Genomic DNA, 15949 nt, shown 5'->3' on the forward strand with positions numbered 1-15949 from the left:
AGTGGCATTTGCTTCTCAGTGCTGTGCTTTAACCCGCTGCGCCACCAGGGAGGGCCGATAATCATTGTTTTAGTATATATTCTCCCAAATGTTTCTTTCTCATTTGCAAGATCCACTTTAAAAGTAGGCTAAAACAAGGACATAATTTCCTATTAAATTTTCTCTATAATGTCACTCTCAGCTATTAAAATGTTCAAGAAACCTCCTGGATCCTTTAAAATTCCCCCAACTGAGCCATGTTGGTTGCCAATATGGGGAATTCATTTTTAATATATTTTTTCTTTACATGTATCTTAAGATTACCTCAGTGAAAACTTGTTTATACTTTTCCCTCATTGTTTTCAGTAAGTAAAAGAGCAATGTCAAAACACTGTATGAATATTCCATATCCAAACAGAGCCGTCTTTTCAGCAAAAGGCATTTTATTTCCATTTTTGAGATCTTCCCCACTTTACCTCTTCATAGGATGACACCATACTAGAGGCTATGCTTGCTAAAAGATCAGCCAAGTTACACAGAACAGCATGCTTTGGGCTAATAAACAGAAAATGGCCCTTAAGTGACTACTGAAAGTTCCCACTATTCTATCGGAATGATTACGTGCTTCTTAGCTTGAGGTTTGCACATAAAGCTCTCCCTACATCGAAGGATACTCTGAATCTGTAATAGTATCTGGCTTTGGTCTGTCTGGTTTCTATGCTGTGATCGGTGGCTGGGACCCTGAATCTACACCTTACCTTAATGGTATGTAGCCAGGAGAGGTGCACAATAGGGGTAGTTCGGGGCAGAGATTAAGTGCAAACAGGGACCAAGGCTGGACGTGAAGCAAAGGAAAAGAAGAGCAAATGAACACTAGGAGTAAGGGGGAGTAGTGGACAGGACTGGTTCAGGAGCCCTGCTGAGAACGGGCCATCTGACAGTTTGCATGTCTGAGCTCCATTAACCCCAAACTGTGCTTCACAGAACCCCAGAAGCATACATGTTAGTCCTCTAGCTGTCTACAGTTCGTCCACTGGTAACATGGGCATTGAATCTGAGGAAATGATCCTTTGGTATCTCCTGCCATGTTGGACAGAGATGGTCAGTGGCAGGAGGGGAGGTGGTCTGGAACTCAAACTTGGGCCTTGACACTGCCCTCCTCCCAACTGTTTGAGGACTAGTATGGAACTTCCTCTGCAGTTACCCTGGCAAACTGATGGCATAGTAGTGCCCAGTCTTCCCGGATTGTCTCTGGTGTACAGAGCACCAAGGAGGGGCATGGGCAATGGGCATCTCTACTAAGGCGAGATTGTCAGCATGAACAGAATTGCCTGGCAAGTCACTGATCAGATGGTAGTTTTCACTGTTTAGCTCGTACTTAATCTGAAAACTGTAAGGTACAGCCTCGTATGTGAAAATGGGGCTTCTCATGGTGCACAAGTAGAGTTCTAGATTCCTTTTCCATGGAGAGGAAAAACTTGCAAGTTTGGTATTGCAACTACCTGCAACTAGTTGACTGGAATAAAGCAAAACTAAAATGATCTGTGGGGAGCCTCTCCCGTGGCCTAGGAGTTAAGTCTCAGGGACATCACCGTCACTGTGGCCCAGGAGCTGACCCACATATGGCGCAGCAGACCTGTTCTCCTCATGCACTACCTCCCCTCAGCAGTGTATTTCAGTAAATCTACCTGTTCCATTCATTCCCAATCTGGCTCAGGGGGATCCTCTCACCTCCCACCTCTAGCCTATACCCCAGTTCTTTCAGTCCGGATTACTGGTTAGTTGTTCCCATTTAAGCCTTACAATATTGTACACTTGCTTTATGTAAGTTTCCAAATGCACTTAACGATAAAGCAAGGAAAAACACCACAAAATATTCAACTTTGCAAAAGCAGAAAATCCAACCACCCTACCAAACTGCAGTCTTTGCTTTTTTCCCATTAAATTTGCTAGTGTAGGGAAGCTCCACTGAGTCTATCCTTATGCCACAATCCCCTGTAGTCTAAGCCCACTGACCTTAGTCCCAGTCCCTCAAATCACATATAAGCCTAGTTTCTTTTCTGATGTTTAAAATCTTTAAGAACATCTCATATCCTAGGGATCCACTTCCTGCACAATCTTCATACTCACAATACACACATTTCTTCTCCATACAAATACTCTCAGGTCTTTCATCTACCCCATAGGTAAGTTTCCAAGTGTGTAACTGTCAGAATAGCTTCCTATCCGAGAATATTGTGGTGCCCAGGTAGAAACACAGTCCAGATAACTAGAGAATGTTCACTATCTCTTCCATTCTGTATTTTCCACCCTTTGAAAGACAAGATACTATCAAAATGGGTTTTGAAGACAAAGACCTGAGTTTTAATATTTAAATCTTCTTCATTGTATGAAATAAGTTACTAAACATCTCTGAACCTGTTCTAGCCATCCATTAAGAGTTTTTATCTCCTCTCTCAAGTATGTTCTGAGGAAGAGTGTTTGTAAAAGTGCACAATGCGTTGACGTCTAGGGAAGTGATCTAACTAAACTCACAGGCTAAGACCATAGCTCCTGGTAGGCAAACTCCGTAATCTGTTCCTACTCAACTATTACTATGTATTGGTGAGAATTCAGACAACAGAATCCATTCTGGCTAGTTTAGCACAAAAGAATTTGAATTTTATTGACTGCAGACATAATTTATACCATGACTCAGTACAGATGCATGCATAAATATGGAACCCAAACAATCTTCACAATATTTACCATTCTGACATGTGTTGTCCTCTGCCATTTTTCTACTCAAATTTTTTATGACCCTCTCAGCTGATTTCATGTCTCAATAATAAATTGTGATCCACAGCTGGAAAAGGCATTCCTATGAAATGGTCTGGAGAACCACTGAAGGATAGAAAACTCTGGCTCATGCTTCCAAGAAATCGGCAGATCCAGAGCTCCCACCTGTGTGACCTAGCCCCTGATACCCCTAATCTCACACGCATGCTGACTGACAATGTCTCCAGACCCCCAGTTGGTGCAAATAGATTGGAAAAATACAGAAGAAAAGCAACCCTAAAAGAAGGCACAACAGACATGAATCAAGCTAACCCACATAATCAGTCTCCTATTGTAAACACATTTATTCAAAAATACTTGTGATGGAAAAACCCAGTGGCCCAAGCATATTTCATCATTATTTAATTTCACTCCTATTAAATTGAATATTTTCTTGGATACAGACTATTATTGCTACTTTGGCAAGAGAAATCATGTAAACCGACTTAGTACATTTACTTGATCGGATGGAATTCAGAAGAACAAACCAACTGGAAATTCCTTCCACTTAGTCTAAGCAGGAGTCAAATCAGGGTCTACCAAAAGGAAGATTTTTCCTAAAAACCTAAAAATATAATGAACTGAAGAGTCTCTCACCCCCAAGAAGAATCTTAAGATTAAAAAAGAAGAAAAAACTTTTTAGAACCAATGAAGGGGAGAAAGAAAGCTTCTGTTAACTTCCTTTCATTATCTTTTGGTTTAGTTAATGCAGTATTTTATATTTGTGGAAGATTCAAGTTCATTGACTGAAAGGTATTGCTTAAGTTTGAGCACAGCAATAAAAAACAAGCTAAGTTGCTGAAAGGATAGCACTGTAAAACAATATACTTTTTTGGATCTATAATTAATAATATTTAATTTTAAAAAGAAATTTGGTATTAGGTGGTCACCATTTATACAGCAATCAGATATAGGAAAACACAGTAAGTTTCTATGTGATCCCAACAGATGAGCCTTTCCCATGATCACAACAGAACCAAATATTTTTAGAAGTTCAAGTAAACAGCAAAACACTTTAAGCAAAATTTTATTTTTAATAAAGAAGTAATTTCCCCATTTTTCTAGTCTTGGTATAATTAATTCTTTCCAGTGGAACCAAAGCCTCCTGAACCCCTTTCCGTGTCCTCCAAAATCTAAAAGACATTAAGGAATAAGTCATAGTTAATGTCAGATTCTCTCTCAGTTCTCTCCAGGTCCAAATCTGTAAGACTTATTCTTACTAGACTATCTCTGTAAAAAGGAGACTACAAAAGGAAATTTAAATCTTGAAAATAAAAAAACTCTAAAATACTGGATAATTTTCAAAAAAAGCTAAGGAAATACTACAATTTCACAATATTTTAAAATTACTTAATATCCAAAAATCATGGCACCTAATAGCTATGAAAAACATTTCAAGAAATTCTAAAACTAAGATTTTAACATTTGCTTACAATAGGACTTATATGCCACCATTTATTTAATTGGTAAAAATGGCGTATTAAATCTGCAAAAAACTCTTTTCTTCACTTAAGCTATTATATTATTCATTCTCCACTCAGCTTTTGATACTCACTTGAACTTCTTCTATTTCTGGATAAAAAATTCTTTCACAAATGAGCTGTGCAATTCGATCACCTTTTTTGACTTAGAAGTAAAAAAAGAAAAGTTTAGTAATGACATATTATTGATATATTCTTTATATCCACCTTATTCAATGCAAATTAGCGAATTAGTATATGGTTGTTGCAGAGGGGGAGAAGATTCACCAGAGAGAGTGGGGAGCAGAACAGGCAGATGTACTGAAACACACTGCTGAGGGGAGCAGCAGGAGAGACAGGAGAGGCCTGCTGTGTCATGTGGGTCGTAAGCTCCCTGGCCAGGATCAAACACAGACTGTAGCAGTGACAGCATGATAACACTAAGACTTAATCACTAGGCCACAAGGGAGGCCCTTGTTTTTGTTTTTATTACTGAAGAAGAATTCACGCAAACTACTTTTATTGAACTGAGAAGATCAGAGGAGTGCATGAAGCAACCCCCACTACCACAAATTACAGTCACGCTTCCCACATTTGGGAAGTTGCAGGGGTTGAGATATCCACAGTGCAATGGGAAAGCCGCCTCTAAGAAAACCACCTTCACGATCACAGCATCCCCCTGCCACGTAAGCACAGTATGTATTGTTCACACACACATAACTCAAGACTGAAGCACATTTATGAGTCTGTCTACTTAACATACCTTCAAACTTCTCTTTCCCAAAATTAAACAGTATAACACCAACATTTCCTCTATAATCTTCATCTATGACACCAGCTGGAAAAGAGAAAAATAACATTAACATGGTTTATGCTACCCAAACTCTAAAGGTATAAGATTATCTCAAAGTCATTCATATGTAGCTGAGATTTTTGTACTTACAATTGAACACATGCATTTTGCTTTTGGCACTATGTCAAGCCTCAAAACAAGGAATTGTGTTATTAAAATGCACATATAAAGACTTTAGAAAATGGTCCTAACTTTCCTGTGAATCTTATCAGAGGGAACAGGCACTCAGGTTATCCTGAATTACTCTCTGCAAACCCACCATCTATCTGCTGAAAACCTACCCAGAAAAAAACTAGGAAAAAATTATTATTTGGGTTATAGTTTTTTTCTGATAGCAAGTTCCCACTACTAATCCAGACTGAAATATGATCGAGTTATAAGTAAAAATGTCAAAAAGTCTGAAGATCTGCTGTGGAATAAATCAATGCTGATATTGTTCATAGGAGTTTGGCAAATACCAGCACACTCCATTTTTTAAGAACAAAAATAGACCAAAAGTTCTCAGAAGAAATAAGTACACTTTTACCTAAAATTATGTATAATTAGTAACTGTTTGAGTTTATAAACACCAGCACAGCAAGATCTTTGCAGGAGAGAAACTTGAGCCAGAGCCCTGCCTTACCCCAGAGAGCTCCTTATTAGCATTTATTTTTGGACCAAGAATTTAAAATGTTTCCATAAATACAAGCACAGGTAATGCAGGTGCAGCAGACCGTCTCATTTCTTTTTTAAAATATTGAAACAGTGATTTTTAGGGCATTCAGTTGTGCACTTATCACCACCTTCAATTTTAGAACATTTTCCTTCCCCAAAAGAACCCCCATACTTATTAGCTTTAATTCCCTCTCCTCCCCAAGCTAAATTCTTTAGTCCTAATTTATAAAATGCTGAATTGGAATCTTGTAAACTAAATTAAATGTAGCTCCCTGTGACAGCTTAGATTTACTTAAAAATACACCTCCTAACATGGATGGAGCTGGAAAAGATCATACTTAGTGAAATAAGCCAGAAAGAAAAGGAAAATTACCAAATGGTTTCATTCATAGCAGGAGTATTAACGGATGAGGTGAGAAAATAATATTAATAATAATGAACAGTTGTATACCAGAGATATTTTATGGGGTGGAGTGGGGAATGGGATCAAAAACAGTGGGGCGAGGGAAATGCACTGGACTTTGGTGATGGCACATGGGTGATTTGGTGATAGGAAGCCCAAGGGGATTACAATTGAGATGAGAAAATGCACAAAATGATGGGAAAACAAACTATTGAAAAGAAAAAGAAAAAAAAATGCACCTCCTAATAAGACCCTTCAAGAAAATGAAAATAATCAGGAATTTAACTTAATGAATTAATGCTGGTTGGGTCAATTGAAAAATGTTTACTTTCCTCTTAAAACAAGGCTAAACCTTCTCTTTCAACAGTCTCATGTATTGAAAACAAAAAGGCAAATTTTTAAAAAGTTCCACCCATAGGAAAAAACACAGAGTAATCAACATTTTTGATTTCTCCAGTGGATTATGGAAGTATAAAAGAATTCCTGTACTTTATGAATGAATTACCAGGGATAAGAAAAACTGAATTTAAGTACTTCTTAAAAGGTTACTGACACAATACTTTTAAGGGTTTGAATTAAAGATAAATGTTGAAAGTGAGAAGGGGAAATATAAAAGTGGCTGAGAGGCAGCAGAGGTTGTTCATACTATGTCTAGACTGAAGGAAATATTCGTTTCTAGTTGCACAGCAATAAAACTTCAACCAATTAAAAAAAAAACCATGAAGCCTGTTTCAAAAAACTATGAAGCTGCCATACCAACTGATCATTAATTTAGCCCTTAATATTTATTGAAAGAAATGATGCAAAGATGGGACCAGCTTCTTCATTATTTATATGGAGAAAATTTTGGCTGCAGGAAGAACATAGCTTTAATAATTGTTATTCCATGCCAGAACAAATAACCACAGAATGCTATGGAATCTCCACGCTGGGAGATGTGATGTACAGGTCAATACTCATTAGCTAAAGACAATGCAGCCTGACTGGCTTCTGGACTCTTGTTTCTACTTTAGTAGAAAAAATTTTAATCACCCAAACAGTTCAAACACATATAAAAGCTAAAAACATTCCCCTGACCTTCCTAAAGCATGCAATCTTACAGCAATATATTATAAAAATATTTTCGACTTATTAGACATTCTTAGAGATGATAGAAGTCAGTCACTTTTTTTTTTTTGGTTCAAGATATGGAAATACAGTACCAGTACCACTATTTCTATGTAACGGCTCTCTTTGATACTGTCAGCTGTCACAAGCTGCTGCGACATTTTGCTTTAATAAACAAAGCAGCCCTTCACACACGGACCTTGCAGAGGAGTGCTTTGCAGTCTCACCAAGTAGGTTCTAAAAGAGCATTCTCCTAGTCAAAGGTTTGTGTACATTTTAAATACTATAGGTTGTTGCTAGAAAACTGCAAAAAAGGTCTAGCAATTCAGATGCAATCAGTGATAGTTAAGGATACCCACTCCCAAAGTCCCAGGTTCAGTGCCAGGTGGAGGCCATCCTTTTAATCCTAGCCAACGAGATGAGGAAAACATGGGAGTTTTTCTATGCATTCTCCTGGTGACCAGTAAGGTTGGACTTTTCTCCCGTGTGTTGGACATTTACATGTTTTCTATATTTTATGATTTTTTTCTCATACATTTGGATATTTAACTGTCTCACAATTTGCAAGTATTTCTCTTGATTTTATGGTATCGTCTACCAAATAAGAACACTCCCTTTTTGTGAAGACCTTTGCTATGATATTGCAGTCTAGCAGGAATCCTCAAATCATCATGCGTTTTATTCTGCTAAGTAATCTATCAAGACATGTGGGACATAGAAATGTAAAAAGCCTGAAAGAAATGAAGCAGCCTGTAGTCAATGAAAATGTATGACAGAAAAAGCCCCATTAGTAATACTTTTTTTCTTAGCAAGAATGCTTGACAGTTAAAATAAAATTCAATAGTTGCAAGTTGATTTATTACTCAAAAGTGATTTGACTCAAAACAATTCCAAGGCTTATTCAATTTTTCTACATAAAGGATATAAACACCAGGGATATTTCTCTTCATGAGAAAGCAGAAAGTATTTTGAAATTATCACTGGAAAAATCATGCATTGGAACTGGCAGAGTGATTAACTGACTTCAGGCAAAAGTTTTACTGTGTCAAGGCTTTGGCATGTCATTTATTGGAAACCTTCTTAGTGAAAATTATCCACACCTACCAGATGTGAATTCTGAACAGAATTCTGTATACTCAACTTTTCCCTTTGACCCTTACGTGCAGCCTGGGATTTCTAACATTTCTCTTCTGAAATAAAAACTCTGGCCAATTATGATAAACTTGTGCCTAAGAGACATTTTTAAGATACTCTGCATACGGCAATGTCATTTTTATGAAGTGCACCATATCAACCACCCAGCAAATTAACTTGTCATTTCTTTTATATGAATTTTTTTCAGAGGGCTGTTTTAAACAAAGCAAAAAATACCAACAAAGTTGGGAATGGGAGAGTTTCTACACATCGGAATTAAAACTTACGGAGTCTAATATGTGGCAAGCAGTTAGATGCTTTACATACATTATCATTTAATCTTCCCACCCTTCAGAAACACTAATTTTCATTTTATAGATGAGAAAACTGAGGCTCAGGAAAGTTAAATAATAGCTAGGTGGTTAATGACTAAGCTGGAAACCAAATCTGGTAGTTCCTCCGAAGCCCATGTGCCTTTCCCAACCCTTTAAACAACTGAAAACCAAGTATAACCGCATTCAGGCAATCCTTAGCCCTGGTACACTGTCAATTCCTGCCTTGTTGAACTCAGTGGCCTTGTCAGTTCCTAAGAACCACTCCTGTGTTGCCCCACAGTGCCACCTAGTGGCATCATGGAGAGTGAAGGGGCAATGGAGCCAGTCCCACCCGTTTCATCTCTTGCTTAACAGAGCAGGGAGCTAACAGTGGCCTTGGTTGGTGAGGGGATGAGCAAGGTGATCCTTAGCATTTATCTGCAGTGGAAACAACAAGGGCATGGAATTCATATATGGGGATCCTAGCTTTTAAATGTCACTTTGTTCGTTGTTAAAAAGCAGCTCTGGGAAAAACCATGGGAGGCAAACAATCATCAGTAGCATATGCTAATATCCAAAGGGCAAAGGTATCTTATTAGGGAAACATTTGCTTGCTTTCAATTGGGATAGAAAGGGTCAGGATGCAAGGACCCTGTTAGAGGTACAAGGGGTAAGCACCCCAGTAATAAGGCGATCTGAAGCAGATTCTGGAACCACATTAGTGAAAGGCTCAGCATAGCAAGGAGGACGCAAAGGGATAGCAAGGCTAGTAAAACAAAAAGTAGGCTTATTTTTTCCCTCAGAGCCACTTCTCTGACCTCAGCTCTCTCTGGTGTCAGTGAAACTCACCCGAGAGTGCAGAAATAAACCTACTTTTGGTTTTACTGGCCTCGCTATCTCTTTGCATCCTTCTTACTGCACCCAACTTTTCAATCAGGCAGCTGAGGATTTCGTGACTGTAAAAGACAACTAGAGATACCACAGCCAAGGCAGCTGGCCGAGGAGACTGGCTGTCTCCATGAAAAGGGGGCCAATGAGGAAGCTGCTGTCTTGGGCGACGAGTAGACCTTGTTGTAAGGGAAATAGAAGGCAGAGGCCTTGCTGGGCTTGACACTCTAGCAGGGATGCACAGTGCTCGCTTGTGCCTTTTTTTTTTTTTTTTAAGAGATTTATTTATTTTATTCTTACAGAACTGGGGTACAGGCCAGACGTTCAGAGGCGGTGAGAGGATTCACCAGAGACAGAATGGGGAGCAGAAGAGGCAGATAGATCGACAAAGTACACTGCTAAAGGGAGCAGCGAGCAGGTCAGGAGAGGACTGCCCGCCATGTGCGTCACCTCCAGGGGTGGGGATCGATCTCACACTGAAGCGGCTGTGGCCAGCTTGCAGTGCTGCATCCTAACCCCCTGCGCCCCCAGGGAGGGCCTCGCTTGTGCCTTTAAGGAACTACGTACTTTTTATAATTTGACAAACATGAATGACATCTTTATCACCTGCATTTGCTAGAACATTTTGTTTAAATGATTATTAAATAATTAATAGTTTTGGGCCCTCCCTGGTGGCGCAGCGGGTTAAAGCACAGCACTGAGAAGCTAAAGCCACTTCCACATGAGTTCGATCCCCGCCTGCCCCAGAGGAGATCCACATGGTGTGGCAGACCTCTCCTGACACACCTGCTGCTCCCCTCAGCAGAGTGTTTCAGTGGATCTGCCTGTTCTGCTCCCCACTGTCTCTGGTGAATAAATCTAAAAAAAATAAAAAATAAAAATAATTAATAGTTTTGCAAAGTATAACTACTTAAGCAACAACAAAAAAGCTTTCCTTCCCTTATAATAACAAACTTTCTCCTAAAAATGGTCATTTTTGGACTAAATACAGATTGTCACTAAGTCCAAGGAAAAAGCCTACTGTCATATGATATCTAGTTAATCTACTAAATAACATGTGTTTGCATAATGGTCACTTAAAAATTAGATAACCAAATAGTGTTTAAAAATGTATAGTTGTTTACTCAGAGATGGAAATATCTAAAGAGGCAAGATAAAACAAAACTTACTTCCTTGAAAATAAAAATACAATCTGTCATTTGATTATCACTTCCGGAGCAAAGACAAAGCAAATACAAATATTTACAGAATAAAAATGTAAATGTTACCTCCTACATCTATGAAGTGTTTTGCAGCCAAGCCAGAACGTGGAGCTAAAAAGAAAAAAAAGGAGAAACTGGTTATTTTAAGAGAGAAGGGCAATGCGAGATATCATTTGGCACAACTTAAGGATGTTACTTTCATCTATAACAGCTATGTACAATCATTGTAGCTTTAACAGATGGCTCTGAACTAATGACTAGATTTTTTACAACTTATGACTAAGGTAGAAAAGAGTATTTTAGAAGTTTTGACAACATAAACCCTCCCACAGGCCTTCAGTCTATTGAGTGGCGGAGACATGGCCACAGAGCTGGGCTGCTGGCTTGGACTAAAGGTGATCGAGCAAGTGGGGACAAGAGCAGACCGTTCTTTCAAGAAGTTTGGCCACAAAACAATGTCTGTAACTGGCAGGGGCACAGTGCTGAGGAAGAGGACTTTTGTTTTAAAACAGGAAATCTGAGCAAGTTGCAATGTACTAGCAAAGATGACAGAGACAAGCATAAAGCTAACAGTAGTAGAGCTTAGCCTACACTCTAGGTCCTTCTCATGATCTGGCCAAAGACATATTTGCATGAAATGAATGAACAGAGCAAGAAACGGGCCTATCGTTAAACAAAGGCCAGAAATGAAGCCTTAAAAATTCAACTCCACTAGGCTTTTTCATTCTATATTTCTAAAGTGAAAAACGTAACAGCTAAGTTTACACTTACAGTTGCTGTCTTCAGCGGGCCTGCCATTAATATCTTTACTTGTAGAAGAACTTAAATGCCATCAATAAGTCCTGCCCCTTCCTTCATTTTTACTTCACTCCATTACCTGGCCCACCCCTCCAGCCCCAAATACTCTACAAGTGCCATGTTTGCCAAAAAGAGTTGGAGAGAGAGTTTATCTTTCTCTTTTCTTTAAAGATTGACTTAACAGTTTTCACACTCATGGCCAACAAAGCAGATGGTGACCTCCCCTCACACTCTCCAGGGGTCAAAAGTTCCATTTGCTTCTCGATATTTACTCTGAATTTAGCAGAACGTAATTGTATTCTCGAAAAGTTTTGATCTTTCTCTGCAGTGACAAATGACTAGTTTAAAAAAAGTCTGAACATGTTGACCCCTAGCACTCCATTTTGTCCTAACTCTTCCCACTATGAGGGTTTCCCTCTAGAACAATGAAGAGTACGCCTCACCCTAACACACCCCACAGGAGGATATCCAGAAAGGAAAAGGTTAAGTGGGTTGAGATATCCTGGAGCCAACAAGGGTTTTAAGTTTTATTTTCAAGATACAAAGTGCCATCCACTCTGTATCCACTGATAGCTGGTTTCTATCTCATGAGTGAAAAATACTGGCCACACTCATCACTATTTTCACAAAGAAACCTGACTGACTCTTCATGTGCAACCTAGTCCTTACAGGAGAGTGAAGAGTAATATTAAGGGAACACTCCAACTAAAAATCACCTATACTTTTTGTTGTTTTTCCAGTGAGAAATGGTAACAATAACTTCTGACCAGTGTGAGCGTCCTAAACACTCAAATAGTCATCAAGGAAAAAAAGCAAGAAGACAGAAAACAGCTGATAGGTGAATGTTAATGTTCAAATAGCTGCATTTGTCATAAAATAGCATTTCTTTATTTTAGGACACAGGCCATCAATACCCCATGCCTCATCTATATCCTAAGTGAAACAAAAAGGTAGGAACATGTCATAAAGGCAGACCTCGACAAATAGTTACCTGTGCCTTAAACCACTTACCTACTCTTCCATAGCACCCAGAAGGGAGAGCTATCTGAATGTCAGTTTTCACAAGGGCTTTCTCCATAGGTGGTACAGTATAATCATAGGCACTGCAAGACATTGAAAGAAAACAGCGACATTTATTCATAAAATTCTGGCATGTTTTTTCCCTGTTGACCAACTATAAATGTTTCATAAAGTCATAAAATAATTCATGCAACTTCAGATTTCTGTAACCATTCTTGCTCAGTTCAGGGCACTAATTTCTAATTCACCTGAAAAAAGGTTTGAAGATGAAAGCACAAATATTTTCTTTTATTCTATTAGTAAAACTGTGACAGTTTTAGAGATAGTCATTCTGATTTTTTTTTGGTGAAAGTGGTGTCAACATGTGAACAGTTACTGAAAAATTGAGGTACATATTAGCAGGAAAGGACAGAAAGGCATGCTTTTAAAAGGTGTATGCTTCACTAATATTGCATGAAAAGAGGAAAATAACCAAGAAACTAAATAATAGCTAATAATAGGTAACATGTCTGAGGCCCTTACTGTGTGCCAGGCACAGCTCTATCTGCTTAATAGAAATCATTTTATTCTCACAACCCTCCATGTAACTAGCGAGAATAAGCAGACGAGGGAATAAGGCACAGACACAATAAGGCATCGAGAGGTAGAGCAGTTTTGTATGTTCTGCTAATCTTGTAGTTTACCAGCAGTGACCATGAACTTCATTGAAGAAGCACTGATGACTGAACAGGTCTGGAGATGGACACTGCTGAGGACCTGATTCTCTAAGTCCACTCTGCAAACGCTGCATCTCTTATTACTTTAGTTCCTTCCTTGGTAAAAACTTAACACAGATTTTACAATGAGCAGAACTGAAAGTTGCCTTGGAGACCTTAATTAAAACTGGTAAAGCAGTACTGTTTTTCACTAGAATTTCCTCTTGATATAGTTAAAGTCTAATTTATAGAAGAGGTCCGTTATTCAGATGTCTATTCCATTCTACAGGAAGTTACCTGTGATCATCAGGAGGCTGCTTAAAGTACCTTAACTTAAAGTCTCTCCTAAGATTTACAATGATGCTGAGGGGATATCGAAAAACTTGTATGTCACTCTACCAATGAAAATAAGGGCCTGTACTATCTCCCTTTCAGTTATAATCCCACTTGTCTTTTTCTTTTTTTCTCACATTACTATCATTACACACTCCTTTTTCAACCCTTTCCCCATACTTTCTCACATTAGGAATTACCTGAAAGCCTTTAAAATAAAATCAAGGGATTTAGTCACATACTAAACATCACTTCCCCCCAATAATCACTTTTCACCTACCTTAATGGTTTTAAGAACTGGGCTTAGGGTGTTTGTGAGGGTGGAGAGGGGGGAGAGCACTGAATTCTTATCTATTATATTCGGCCCTCCCTGGTGGTGCAGCGGGTTAAAGCACAGCACAAAGAAGCTTAAGCCACTTCCGCATGAGTTCGATCCCAGCCTGCCCTGGAGGAGATCCACATGGTGTGGCAGACCTCTCCTGACACACCTGCTGCCCCCCTCAGCAGAGTGTTTCAGTGGATCTGCCTGTTCTGCTCCCCACTCTGTCTCTGGTGAAGCCTCACCCTCTGCATCTCTGGCCTGTACTCCAGTTCTGTATGAATAAGTAAATAAATCTTTAAAAAAAAAAAAGAATCTATTATATTCAATCCCTTAGGTAACCATCAATTCACTTCCTCACAAACAACCTCATCTAGAAAAAATTTTAAACTCTCACCCCCTTGGAGACTGCTGTCAAAATTACATAAAACAATAAAACAGCCAGAGGATAGCTTTTAATACAGGTAAAAAGCGCTATGCATATGAATGGGTACTGTTACCTACAGCCCTACGTTCTGTATTCAGCAACTTTCTGAAATTCCCAGTCCTTGGGTGAACTGAAATACTATATATAAAGAAACTACCCCTTTAAGTAAGAAGCAGCCTCCATTAACCTGTCTTAGGTATGTTCATTCTCAGCACCGAGGCTCCCATGAGGCTTTTCTATTTTGACCACAATGTCACTCCTGGTAGACCAGGTAGACCTTATTCAGCCCAGCTCTGGGAAAGGGCGCATCCTATCCATTCTGTACCCTCTGCCTAAATCCCTCTTGAATTTATGCCAAAGGGAAAGCTTACAAGCCAAAAGGGAGTTTCGGGGGTAAGTAGGTAGAAACCTTGCATGTACGCAAAAAAAAAAAAAGAAAGAAAGAAAGAAAGAAAATCAATGATTCACGCCGTGGCAACCCGTGACAAGAAAGGAAAGGAAAGGAAAGGAAAGGAAAGGAAAGGAAAGGAAAGAAAAGAAAAGAAAAGAAAAGAAAAGAAAAGAAAAGAAAAGAAAAGAAAAGAAAAGAAAAAAAATAAATCAATGATTCACGCCGTGGCAACCCGTGACCAAAACATAAGCGAGCAGGACCGAACGTTCTGTACCCCGAGCGCCGGGGCTTCTCCAACGGGTCTGGGTTCGAGGCAGGTTCCCACGCGGGCGCGGGCACCCGGTGCCCTCACTCACCTATACAGGTCATAGCCCGCGGCTCGCGCCGACCCCTTGGTCGGGGCAGTGGCGTGTTCGGAGAGCCGGACAAAGCGGAGGCGCGATGTGCCCTCCTCCACGGGCCGGGCGCGCTTGCTGGGGGACACAGCGAGGGTCTCTTCTGAGCAGGGCATGGCGGAGCAGAGAGGCGGCCGCGCGGAGCAGAGCGAGCAATGGGAGCAGAGTGAGCACAACCCGGGAATCACAGGCTCTAATTTCCCGCCAACACACGACCCCTCCCGCGCCTCCTCCCGGGCAAGTCCAACTCTGTGCGGAGGGGAGGCGGCCTTCCCATTTTAGGCGGGAACTCTTGACGGACAGCAGATCTGGGACCAGACACTACAAATCCTTTTCACTCATTTACAAACTCAGCGTGGGGGTGCGACCTGGGGGCGAGCCGACCTCCTCCCCTCCCCGATTCCCGCCCCCAATTGAAACTACTCTCCCCTCACAGGGAGCCCGGGATGGAGTGGCTCCTGCGCGGCAGCGGCGCGCACGCCCACCTCCCGGAGGGGCCGGGCTGCCCTTGGGCGCGCCAGCCTCTCCCTAGGTCCCGGGCGCTCGCGAGCGGGCTCCCCGCCTGCCCAGGCCAGAAGTGCTCCAGCAGCGGGGCCCCGACTTTACTAGCGCCGCGGCAGCCTCGGCTCAGGCACTGGACGCGAGTGCTGGACAGCGGCCGCGGCGCCCTTGGGCGCGCCAGCCGCTCCCTAGGTCCCGGGCGCTCGCGAGCGGGCTCCCCGCCTGCCCAGGCCAGAAGTGCTCCAGCAGCGGGGCCCCG

At 40.7% G+C, this 15949-nt stretch overlaps 1 protein-coding gene across 1 annotated transcript in view; it reads right to left on the reverse strand.

The window, feature by feature from the left end:
• Positions 1–2628: 2628 nt before the first annotated feature.
• Positions 2629–15949, reverse strand: part of DUT (deoxyuridine triphosphatase) — a 13872-nt gene continuing 551 nt past the window's right edge. Inside the window, exons 2-7 of the mRNA XM_004687822.2 lie at positions 15151–15292; positions 12621–12712; positions 10878–10922; positions 5020–5094; positions 4352–4422; positions 2629–3929 (exon numbers count right to left, since the gene is read on the reverse strand). Coding sequence (XP_004687879.2) covers positions 3873–3929; positions 4352–4422; positions 5020–5094; positions 10878–10922; positions 12621–12712; positions 15151–15292 — 482 coding nt within the window. The 3' untranslated portion in view covers positions 2629–3872. The remainder of the gene's footprint in view (positions 3930–4351; positions 4423–5019; positions 5095–10877; positions 10923–12620; positions 12713–15150; positions 15293–15949) is intronic.

The sequence above is a fragment of the Condylura cristata genome, unplaced genomic scaffold (assembly GCF_000260355.1).
Source record: "Condylura cristata isolate star-nosed mole 26May11 unplaced genomic scaffold, ConCri1.0 scaffold00023, whole genome shotgun sequence".
Taxonomy (NCBI): Eukaryota; Metazoa; Chordata; class Mammalia; order Eulipotyphla; family Talpidae; genus Condylura; species Condylura cristata.